Consider the following 12,514-nt stretch of genomic DNA (forward strand, 5'->3'; position numbering starts at 1 on the left):
CGCAGACTGTAATACAGAGTCATTCTTTTCCTCGATTCGGGATTAAATTGGTGACTTGGGACACCCTAAATCTCCCAAGTGGCGACTCTGAAATAAATCAACAAATCCCGTTTCGATTCTCCTTTAATTGGAAAAACTCCTACGCCCCCCGCGGGGGCGGAAAAAGGAGGTGTGACACCACGAAAATAGGAACATTTGGTGGAGGAGGGTTCTGATTGGGTTGTAAAGCTTGAGGATCATAGGCATTTCTTCCCTGATAGTATTGGTGACTGGGGAAGCTTGGCGAAAGTCCGGTGGGAAGGTATTCTTGCATGTGTCCTGGTGGGAGAGTAGGAGTAATGGGAGGGTCCGACACCTTTTGTACCCTAGCTAGGGCCAGCTGCATTTCTTTCATCTCCTGTCTCATCCTATTCATTTCCTCTTTCAGCATTTGATTCTCCGTCCTTTCGTCCTCGACACTTTGGTCTGAACTGGTCATGCTTTTTAGTATGGGCCATTTGGATCTTGTTTGGTAATGGTAATCTGCCAGAACGTGCTAACAAACTAACTGGTTCAAAATCTCTGGATCAACAACAAACTTGTTAGCATTAGAGTTTAACACATATTGCAATTTCACATTGGGGATGCAATGTTCCTAGGCAGTTTAACCATTTCTAATATGCATTTGCTTCGCTTGCGTGCGTCATTCCGGCCCCTTACAATTGTGCCTCTTCTTTAAAGCTCCTTTTATTCTGTCCTTCTTTATTTTATTTTTCCTCTTTTTCCTTTTTTTTAGTAGCGGTCGAATCTTATGTGGATTGCCTACGTATCATGTCCCCGCATGAATCAGACCCAGCGTAGTTCGTGATAAAAGGTGAACAACAACAAAATATTTCTTTTTTGGAATTTTCAAATTTTCAAACTTGATTGCAAAGTTTTAAAAACTGACCATACTAACAGACTTCGACGAAAAGATGACCTACAGACTGAAAAATTAGACAACCCATATATTCTAATCAAAAGAATTACAAACTCAAAGATAGACGGATAGATTCCTTTTCATATTTGCCAATTTTAACCAAATGTTTGTTTCTGCAAACATGGCCCCTTCTCAATTCCACATGAATTTTGAGGCCGAGAAGGATTATTTTAAAAACTTTATCCATTCTTTTACGAAAATAGCCTTTCGACAACTGAAAGATACTCTAAGGCTGTCTCGGCAAGAACAGTCTAAGATACTGCCGAAGCTGGCTCGACTTATTTTGACCAAAAATCAAAACGGTATTCACTTTAGCTGCTGACTTTTTTTTATTAAAATAAAAGACCCAATTTTTCGAGCACGGCCTTTCAGCACTTCGGGGACGAAGATTTTAAGGTTGTGTAGGCTAACCGGTCAAAACCTAAAAATGACCAAAGGTGGCTGCTTATGCAAAGTCAGCCTTCTGGCGTCCCTTTTGGGAACATTCGACTATATTTGACAAAAGCGGTATCACCCGACTTATTTATGACCTTTTTTGTTATTTCAAAAATAGAAAACCAGATATTTGCAAACACGGCCTTTCAGCACCTCGTGGACGAAGATTCTAAGGCTGTGTTAGTCACTCGACCAAAATCTAAAAAAAATAACCAAAGATGGTCGTTTATGCAAAGTCAGCCTTCCTGCGTCCCTTTTGGGAACATTCGGCTACATTTGACAAAAGCGGCATCACCCGACTCATTTGTGATAAAATTAAAATTCTGACATTTTGGCTATTTCTGCAAAAGGGGAGTTGGACCCGATGAGGGTTGCCTAGTATCTCACGCCCTGCGAGAATCAAATCGGCGTAGTTCGGGCAAAGAAACTAACTATATTTTTGAAAACAAGGCTATTTCTTTTCATTTTTCATGGCAAGACAAAGTATTTTTCCTTTTCTATTGTTGAAAACAGAACAAAATAAAGACTCTTTCTTTTCTTTTTCGTTTTCAACAAACAATGACCAACCTATTTTTCCAAACTAAAAATAAAAGACTCTTTTTCTATATTTTTTTTGTTTTTTGAGTGAAACAAACTATAAAAAAAATAAAACATTTTTCTTTTTTATTTTCCCAAAATTTCGGCAGAATTTCGACAGTATTTGGGCATTGGTTTTTTTTTAAAATAGGCAATTAACTCTCTACAGTGTTACTTCACTCTCTTTTTTTCACAATTTTCCAATATTCCTGATTTTTTCGAAGTCGGTCAGCATGCAAGTCTGAAGCAAATAAATACATAAAGCAAACAGGATGCAGCAGGATGGTCTTTTCATTTCAGGTTGCTAGTCCTAGACGGACCCAACCCATGTGTTGAGTCCCTTAAGTCAAATGCAACATGATGCAGATAAGCGTTCCTACTAGGGATCCGGCATGAAGTTGAGTTATTCTAGGTTCATAACCTGGGTATTTGTTCTAGACTGTGTACCCGAGCAGACAACTCGAGTCGAGGAGGGGGCTACATACCGGGGACCCGCGAGATCGTCCGGCTTTGTAACTTGTCCGGCCTCTTTCTTATTTCAGGGTATGATACTAACAGAATAGAGAGTCTCGGCCAACGAGCACATCCCTGAAGATGAGAAGAGAAGGGTTTCAGCACAATTTATATACAGTTTAGATAATATCAAATCGGTAAAAGCAACATTTTGCACATTTAGGCCAAAACATGTAATAAGATCAAATAATAAATAAAGCCAAATAATAACAATTATTCTAAGCTCGAATTTTTGAACCCTGAACCAGAGATTCCGGGTTCGGTCCCCAGCAGAGTCGCCAGAGCTGTCACACCTCCTTTTGGCCCGCACCCGCAAGGCGCAGAGAGAGTTTTTCCAATTAAAGGACAATCGAAACGGGGTTTGTTATTTAATTCAGAGTCGCCACTTGGGAGATTTAGGGTGTCCCAAGTCACCAGTTTAATCCCGAATCAAGGAATAGAATGACTCTGTATTACAGTATGCGAACCAGAAATCTGGATAAGGAATTCTGTTAACCCGGGAGAAGGTGTTAGGCATTCCCGAGTTCCGTGGTTCTAGCACGGTCACTCAACTGTCATATTCGGCTTATTTATCTGATTTTAATTCATATTGAACCTATGTGCAAATTTAAACTTTTTACCGCTTTTATTATTATTATTTTTCAACGAGAATTGCAATGTCGTGAAAATACATCTCGAACCACGTCACATCAATGCACCCGTGGTTGTTGACACATCTCGACTCCGTTGAGACTTAGATTTGGGTCACATAAATGTGCACCCGAGTTTAAGAAAATAAATTATTAAAGGCGCGCCTAAAGCGACTAGTGTATCGTTATTTTGGGTAAGGCCGTAAAACTTTGCTAAACAGCCCATCCCGAAGTCTAAGTAATTTTACCAACACGTATAGAGGTCCCCGCAGCTTGTGCACTTTGTTTGTCGAGGCTCGTCTCATTCATTATTCTTTTAAAGAATTTGCAACGTCGTGAAAATGCATCTCGAACCACGTCACAATCAATGTACCAGTGATTAGAGACATATTTCAGCACCGTTGAGATTTGGATTTGAATCACATAAATGTGCACTCGAGTTTAGAGAGGTAACATTATTAAATACGCGCCTAAAGAGACTAACGCGTGGTTATTTTGGGAAAAGGCCGTGAAGTTCGCTAAGCGGCCGATCCCAAGTTCTAAGTAATTAGCACATACATTTTGTGAGGACCCCGCAATCTGTGCGTTTTATTTGGTGAGGCTCGCCTCATTTTTATTTAAGAGGATAAGCCTACAATGACTACATTTTTTCTATTAAGTTCGTCTATAAAATAAAAGTAAATCTCCAAATTAATTACATGCTAAAAAAAAAGACGTAACTTATTAGTTCTTAGTTTACGGCTAACGCAAATGGAAAATTGCAATCGAGTTTGTACAAAGAGAGATTGCTTTCGTTCTATATTCTATTATTTAATAACACTAGAACATGAGATTGACACACAATAATATCAAAACAAATTAACTATTCTTTGATTAATTTAAACTAACATTATTAGATGAAGGAGTTATTATACATATGCAACCTCATTACTCATTAATCAGTCAATTACATTTTTATACGAAGAAAAGAAAACTATATTCAAGCACAAATCTAAACAGGAGGAATTCAACAGGAACAAAGCCTGGTCAATACTTCATTTCGCCTCAAGCCAAGAGTGTACAAATGTGTACCTGGAAATGGTAATACAATGAGAAAAGAAGAGAGGAAGGTCAGCAGCAGCAGTAACCAACAACAACACAACAACAATTGCAAACCATCGATAACCAGCAGCGACTCATGAAACCAAGTTAAAATTCCCAGCAATACCAACAACAACACAAACCAAATTCGAGGCCCAGAAAATAAATTTGAAGAAAACCCAACGAGCTTGATGGAACAGCCCCAAAAGTTTGTAAAAGACTAAATAACAAAGAAAGAATTCTCCCCTTTTTCGATTTTTTTTTCTTTTTTCTTTTTTAAAATGAGTTCTGTCTCTGTATATCCAGTGTATCCAGAGTGTATATTGAGTGTATACTGCGCACTCTTTAGATTTCCAGAATATTTTTTTTCTGTTCCGAAAATCCCCAATTCCCTCTCAATGTTCAGAAAATCCCCTCCTCACTTGTGTGAAGCTCCCCTTATTTATAGCCAAACTTGAAGCACTTAAATTAATCCCACCATCTTCTCCCCATCCCCCTTTTAAATCCCACTACTTAATGTTTTGTCCCTCACTATATTAAACAAATATATTAGTTTCCACTACCACATGTCTTGTCCCCCACTATATTAAACAAATATATTAACTCCCACTACCACATGTCTTGTCCCACACCATGTATTATTTTAATATTATTAATGCCTAGTGGACGAAGCACTTCAAATTAATTATTTTTTAAGACTTTAAATCCCAAAAATACCCCTAAAATTACTGAGCGGGTAGCTTGGGTTATGGGGCGGACCGGGTCGGGTTGACCCGCTGGGTGGTTCGGTTTTTTGGAACTGTGGTTTAAAATTGAAGAAAAGGCTCAATCCGATTTTCGTCTATTTTTGTTCTTTTCTATTTATTCAATTTCCTAATTAATAAAGCTAAAATGCTAAGATTAAATTATGAAAACCTAGAATTATCTAAAAATACTAATTAACTCCTAATAACAATTATCACACATAATTAAATACTAATTAAACATAAAATTGTACAATTGGACATTAAATGCTAAAAATGCAAACATACATTATTTTTTGTGATTTTTCCCTTTTATAAAACAAACTTAATTACTCCTAATTGTAGAATTAAATCCTAAATGCAAATGCAATATATTTTTGTATTTTTTATTAATTTAACAAATAAACATGTACAGACAAATATAAATAATTAAAGAAAAATAACCCAAAATTCATAACAATTGCAAACAAACAAAAATTATTTTATTTTAAATTTTTGGGAGTAATTCTTATAAAGGGTAAAAATTACGTGCTCACACAGTGCATTTTTCTTTTCCAAAAAATTAAAGAATTGTTGAAATCACCAATTAATGCCGACAACGCTTCCTCCTTCGCTTGAAATTTCAAAATCAAATAGCTGAAGGTTTCGTTCCTCAGACATAATCTTTAGCTGCTAACCAAAATTGAAGATACAAGTATTCAAAATATTCAAGACTTTTGAAGTAATCAAAGTGGGGGCATTCAATATTACTGGAGATAAGTTGTGGTTCGAATGAACTATTTCTTCAAATTATTTTTCTGATTTTAATAAATAATGGTTTGATTAGAGATGTATATCATTGTTTCTTCGAGTGCTTATTTGCAATTGTGATTCTTTTATTGATTTGCTTACATCAATTAATGAATTTTTTTTATAGTCATTGTCTACTTAATACGATAATCAATATGAGCACGCAAATTACTGTAAATTTGTCGCTGTAGAAAGGAGTAAAGAAATCCGGTTGGTACGGGAATCAATAACGTGGACGGTGGATGGATCGAATAAGTTAAAAACAACTATGGAGTAAAATACTGGGAAAATTTCATATAAGAATAACTTGGTTCCCTATTTTTCAACTTTATAGCCCATATTTCAATTTACAACCAACTAGGCCACAATTAATAGGTTAATACCTAACATTCAACTCCAATAAATTCTTGAAATTGCTATTTAATTTTTTTAAAAAATTGCTCAAGCTTTTAAGTTAATTTTTGAATCAGTAACTGTGACTCAAATATTAGTTCAAGATGTAAAGACCTTTCATTTTTAATACCACTAGTGAAGGGAATTTGATTTTAAGTTAAAATGAATCAGTAACGGGACCCACTAGTAAAAGGAAAATGGAAGTGCGCTCCTGCTCACCAGATGTAAAGGCCTTTCCTTTTTAATACTAAATAAATAAGGTAAACTTTATATATATATATATATATATATAATGTTAGTTTAATATACCACAACAACAAACTCAGTATAATTCTACTAGTGAAGTGTGAGGTTAGTATGTATGCACACCTTAACCCTACATTGGGTAGAGAGTTGTTTCCAATACAGACATCCTTCCCATCGAGAACTCTCCCCTTTTGCTAGAGCAACTCGAATTCACAAACTCCATTTCACCAACCCACCTTGTCAATGATTCATATATTGATCTACTTATCTGTCACTGAATTGTTTATATGTCAATTTGATGGCTGACAGATTGTCAGCACAATTAAAGGAATCCAAGGATATGAAACTATAAGAACTAGGAGTAAAAAATTCCGATTCATACGAGGACACCAGTATGTGTTATGCTAAAATGACAGATGAAAACATTAGCGTCCTGATGAAGATAAAATTCTGAACAAGAGAAAGCCAAAGGGAAGAGAAGAGATTTTTTTTTAAAGGTTGTATCAGTTGTCTGATCTGTGGTTCAACTGCCCTTTTTTCTTCACTGTCAAATTCACAACAGTTCTTTTATTACCAACACTTCTGATAAGAAAAAGGAAAAGAGATGTTTCCCCTTGAGGTTGCAAAGGATCAAATCGAGTTCCTTGAAAGGGAGTTGAAATTCCTGGATATTTTCCTCAATTTGCAGAGCTCCAAAGCTGAATGTGACACTTTGGATGTCACACAAAAAGCACAAGCTCTACTTCACGATACTCGAGTTGCTCTCTCCACTCTTAATTTGACTTCTCCAAATTTTTATCCGTCAATCTATCAGATGGAAGATGACATTCGTTTGATCAAGTCGGAAATCAGAGCCAATTACTCCTTTCCGAAAATATCACTGCCACTTTCAGCCAGCAAGAATGGTGTTGCTATTTCCGAAATTGTACCTGAATTCATCGGCACTGTTGTGTGTATTCTCAGTGATTTACTGAGTATTTATGATGGCCGTTCTGTACTTTTTGTTCCGGGACCCATGGAACAAATAGTAGAGGTTTTAGAAGAGTTGAAGTCTCTGAGAGCTTTTGTCTGCTTTGTTGCAAAGAGATGCAAAGAGCCTCAGAGTTGCCATCATGATTTCTTCACTCATATTTTTGTTGTGGCTGGCCATGCAGCCATGCTTGTCTGGTTGAGCTTACCAGGCACTGACAATGGAACTCAAGACTTGGCTTCTGGTGGAATGAATGCTTTGCTTTCTGATCACCTGCGAATGAGGATTAAGCCTATTGAGCCAAGTATCCGCAAGATCTACGTTGATGTTCTGCAAGCTTTAAAGTCAACATCACAATCAGGATGGCGTCCCGATATCCTAAATGAGAATACAACAAACAGTGAAGCTGGCTTTTTGGAGACTGTCCTGCACAACTTGGTGGAGCTGCCAACAATTGGTAACGCTACAGTTGCTTTGAAAGATGAAACATCAAACCTTCAGGAGATGCTCAACTTCTTGCGAGCCAATCTCCCCTGTATTGAATCTCATTTTGAAGATCTCCACATTATGATTATTGATGCTGGAATTCTAGTTTACTCGTTATATGATGTTGCATCGGCCAAAGTGAACCAAGCACTTCTTGATTTTCCCGGAAACATTCAGCATTTCAACACTCTGGTTTATCCCATAGTTCAGAAGATATTCCAATCTAATTTGCCACGGATTCATGGAATAGGCTATGTTGATTTCCTTTTAAGCAACCTGAATGAGTTTCAAGGTCGTTATTCAAAGTCACTTGTTTCTATCAAGAACCAACTTCAAATAATTCAGAATGAACTTGAGAGCGTGCAACCTTTTCTCAAGGATGTTGCAAAAGAGCTACATAAGCACCACCAAGTTCAACATTTGGCTCAGTTAGTGATTGGCACAGCATATGAAGTTGAATATATAGTCGATTCTTTTATCAGCAAAGAAGTTCCCGAGTGCTGTCTTGAGCGTTGGCTCGTTGATATCATAGAGGAAATTAAACTTAACAGTGCAAAAATAGATATTGAATTGAAGAAAACACCTGCAGTTGACATAGCATTACATGATCCCGTGGATGCAGCCGCTGCTCATACATCATCAGAATCTACGTCCCCAAAGAATGAAGAAATCGTGGGCTTTGATCATATCATTTCAGAATTAAGAAAGAAGCTAACTAAAGGATCCCAACAGCTAGACGTCATCTCGATTGTCGGCATGGGCGGACAAGGTAAGACGACATTGGCCAACAAACTCTTTAATGATGACTCAGTTAAATCTCGATTTGATAGTCGGGCGCAATGTTGCGTGTCGCAAGAGTATTCCTGTAGGTCCATTTTATTGGCCATTTTACGTGATTTTTCTTGTGATGACCCTGCTACTAGTGAGTTGTCTACTGAAGATCTACGAGATAAGCTTCAAAAAGTTTGTAAAGTGAAAAGATATCTTATCCTTATCGATGACATTTGGGAAGCTAGTGTGTGGGAAGATTTACAGCCTTGCTTTGCGGATGTTAAAAACGGAAGTCGAATTATTCTAACAACACGACAAGTTGAAGTTGCCAACTCAGCTAGAATTTCTTGTGAGCCCTTTCATCTTCCTATGTTTAAGGAAGATGAAAGTTGGAAATTGCTGAAAGTGAAAGTGTTTGGTAAAGAAGGATGCTCTCCTGATCTTGAAAAAGTTGGGCTAGAAATAGCAAAGAAGTGCGCAGGGCTGCCTCTTTCAATTGTTTTGGTGGCTGGTATTCTCGCAAAGGAAAAGAATGAACGATATTGGAGACAAGTCGCTAAGAATTTAGGTTCCCACATTCAAAGTGACGCAAAGGCTGTAATAGAGCACAGTTATAAACATTTACCCCATCATTTAAAGCCTTGCTTCCTTTATTTTGGAGCATTTTCAGAAGACAAGACGATCAATGTTTCAGACTTGACATGCTTATGGATCGCAGAAGGATTCATAAAAATTGATAAAGAGAAGAGTTTGGAGGATGTAGCATCAGATTACTTGGAGAATCTTATTGGACGAAATCTAGTGAAAATTGCAAAAAGGAGTTCTGATGGCAAGGTCAAAGCATGCCAGATCCATGATCTATTACTTGATTTCTGCAAGGAAACAGCTGAGCAGGAAAAGCTTCTACTCTGCATAGATAGGTAAAACTATAATTTTCTAGTTCTTTGTTTGTTCAATCAATCAAGTATTCCTGTTATATTTGAAATTTTAATCTTATGCTAATTTGATGTTCACAGGTACCAAAGTGCCAATCCTCCACCTGGCATTTACTCACACCGGCAGCTAGCTCAACGTCGCCTGTCCATTTATGCTGACAAGAATTATCTTGCAAAATGGAGTTCGTCTTGCTCACTTGTTGGGTCTGTACTTTGCAGGGATGATATCATAGAATACCTCTCTCCAACCTCGCGCATCCTTCAGAAATTCAAGTTTCTAAAAGTGTTGGATCTGAAGTTCATTGTTGTTGATTCTTTCCCAACAGAGCTGTTTTATTTGAGGTATTTTGCAGTACGAACTGCGAAGAAGTCAATTACATCATGCATAAGTAATCTATGGAACCTTGGGACTTTGATAGTCATAGGGGAAGGGACAGACTTGTCACTACCGTTTACACTCTGGAAGATGTCTAAATTGAGAATTCTGCATATTTGTGACAATGCTTATTTCACCATTAGTGGTGCAGAAGAATTACTTGAGAACTCCTCCAATCTTGACAATTTGGAGACTCTTTCCTGTCCATGTTTTTCTTGTGCGGAGGATGCAGAATTTGTATTGGGAAAGATGCCAAATATTCGGAATCTGAGATGCTCAATTAAGTATCCTAAAGGAAACTTTTGGGTCCTTCAATTGGAATTTCTAGCACAGCTTAAGACGCTCAAGGTTCATTTTGACGTGCATTCAGCCATAGCTGGTGCTTACATCTTCCCCTCAAGTCTCAACAAATTGACTTTGTCCACCATTTCCTGGGGCACTGGTTCAGAGATTGCTATGCTTCCCAATCTTCAGGTACTTAAACTGGTAAATGTTAAGTTTGATAAACGCGAATGGACAGTGAACGACAATGAGTTCCCTAAACTCAAAGTCTTGAAAGTAGTAAACTCTGATAATTTTAAGGAGTGGAATGTCTTGGATGATGCCTTTCCTTGTCTTGAACATTTGACATTGCATAAATGCCAATATCTTAAGGAGATCCCCTCTTGGTTCGCGGAAATCGCTTCTCTCAAGTTTGTTAGGGTAAGGTCTTGCAATGTAGCAGCTCTTGTTGCTTCACTCAAGGAGATCAGGACAATGCAAGTTGAAGATTACCAAAGATCTGAATTCCAGATCATCTTTGACTAGTAGAATATGGATTGTTTATCAGGTAAAATGCACCTACCACTAAATTCCTTTCTTATATTCTAATATGTTGCTTATACTTTGTTTGACAACTTTTCTTGAGCGTTATTATTTATTTATTTATTGGGGGTACTGTTATATCTTTAACTTGGAAGGGCTATCAATATTTGAAAACGTAAAAAAAAAAAATCGATCAACTTATTAAAATCTCTATCTATATATAATTATCTATGAAGTTCCTTCCTGATAACAGCTCTTTGGCCAGGAAAGCGCATATGATTTGGTTGTACTTGTGTTGACTATTATTGTTTGGTTTTACAGACGAGTTGTTGGCTTCCTCCATTCAATGCAAGGAGGAGCCAATAGAGAAGGTATACAAAAGGGGGGAAGAAATACTACATCGACATGCCAATTGATCATCGTATTGAGTAGACATTGACTACAAGAGCACAGTCTGTCATTCATTGATAGATCTAAACAAAATAAATATAAGAATCATTATATTTGAATAATAATTAGAAGAAACATTAGTGTAGGAGAGTAAGTATACATTTCTAAATCAGCCATCTAGTTGAATAGTTGATATGTCGAAAATTATTTCTTATTAAAATGAGAAGAAAACGTTCAGAAATAGTTAAGACAACTAATGTGATCACAACCCTTTAAGGGTTACCCAGTTGGTTTGGAGGGTGGTTATCCATAAGGATGACCTGGGATAGATTCCCCCCTCAATGCCTTTTGAGTTAGCAGGGTTACCCAGTGCGCACAAAGCGCTCACCGCAGAGGCTCTGACAGAGATTGTAGCGGCTGCGGATTTCTCCTCTTACCAAAAAAACTCATGTGATCACACCTTAACTCCGTTGTTTTAGGGTTGATGCATTGTGAGATCTAACGAGGCAGAGAAAACAAAAGTGAGGATCCTATGAAAAATAAAAAAACACCATACATAGATAGACACTTTGTTAAACTTGGTCACAATTGTCAATTTGACGCCACTTTCATAAATAGAAAATCTTATGTTTTAAGTGTCAAACTGATACTTGAGGCCAAATTTTAAATGTCTATCCATGTGTTTTGCCAAAATAAAATATAATAAGAGCGACAAACCGAGTCAGACCAGTTATATATACAGAAAATAAATGGTTGCTGAGTTTGTTTATGCAGAAGAGCATCTAGCAAGTGGAAGAAAATTACTTTAACTCTAATTGAGACGAAAGGAATTTTAAGATTAGATTCAACTTTTTTTTTGAGAAAAACTTAGGAGTGTCTGGAGATAAATATTTAAGTGTATGAATAGCGCCATCAAAATAGTTTGGCCCGTTAGGCTGGCCCAAAACCAGCCACTAGCTGAGTTAGACTAGGTTTGGCGTTGTTCTAGGCTTCTAGCCCATTTAAGTGTGGGGCTTTCAGCCCAGCCCAAGTTAGGGCATGGCCTTATGTAAAAAAAATTGCAGAATATGCACTTTTTGGGTTGAATTTTAATTTTTGACCCCCACTCATGGGCAGAACTTTAAGATCAAAAGTTAAAAGCATTGCTTATGGGGCAAGCAAGTGGCAACACTTGTTAAATTTGAAGTTCTGTCCATGGAAGCAGGAGGGGACAGACACAAAAATTTAAGACTATCCACTTTAAAGGCTATTTGTATACTTCATCTGCCTTATGGGGTTGGGTTGGGCTGGGCTGAGACATTAATAGCTTGTTTGGCCTAGCTTTAAAAATCAGCTTATTTTGAGAAATATTTTTTCTCAAATGCACTTTTAGTAAGAAGCAGTTTGTGTTTGGCTAATTACTTTAAAAAGTATTTTTGAG

General features: G+C 37.2%; 1 protein-coding gene across 1 annotated transcript; it reads left to right on the forward strand.

Moving 5' to 3' along the window:
- The first annotated feature begins 6,966 nt into the window (after positions 1 to 6,966).
- Positions 6,967 to 10,851, forward strand: LOC104217932 (late blight resistance protein R1-A-like). The gene is made up of 2 exons (XM_009768283.2): positions 6,967 to 9,509; positions 9,606 to 10,851. The coding sequence occupies exons 1-2, from the start codon at positions 6,967 to 6,969 to the stop codon at positions 10,705 to 10,707; spliced, it is 3,645 nt and encodes a 1,214-aa protein (XP_009766585.1). The 3' UTR covers positions 10,708 to 10,851.
- The last annotated feature ends 1,663 nt before the right edge of the window (positions 10,852 to 12,514 follow it).

This window comes from Nicotiana sylvestris, chromosome 10, assembly GCF_000393655.2.
Source record: "Nicotiana sylvestris chromosome 10, ASM39365v2, whole genome shotgun sequence".
NCBI classification, from domain to species: Eukaryota; Viridiplantae; Streptophyta; class Magnoliopsida; order Solanales; family Solanaceae; genus Nicotiana; species Nicotiana sylvestris.

Excerpts from the sequence above, each read along its gene's own strand:
- LOC104217932 (XM_009768283.2), top strand. The coding sequence starts at position 6,967 with ATGTTTCCCCTTGAGGTTGCAAAGGATCAAATCGAGTTCCTTGAAAGG. Across the intron at positions 9,510-9,605 it reads CTTCTACTCTGCATAGATAG|GTACCAAAGTGCCAATCCTC; the intron begins GTAAAACTATAA and ends TGATGTTCACAG.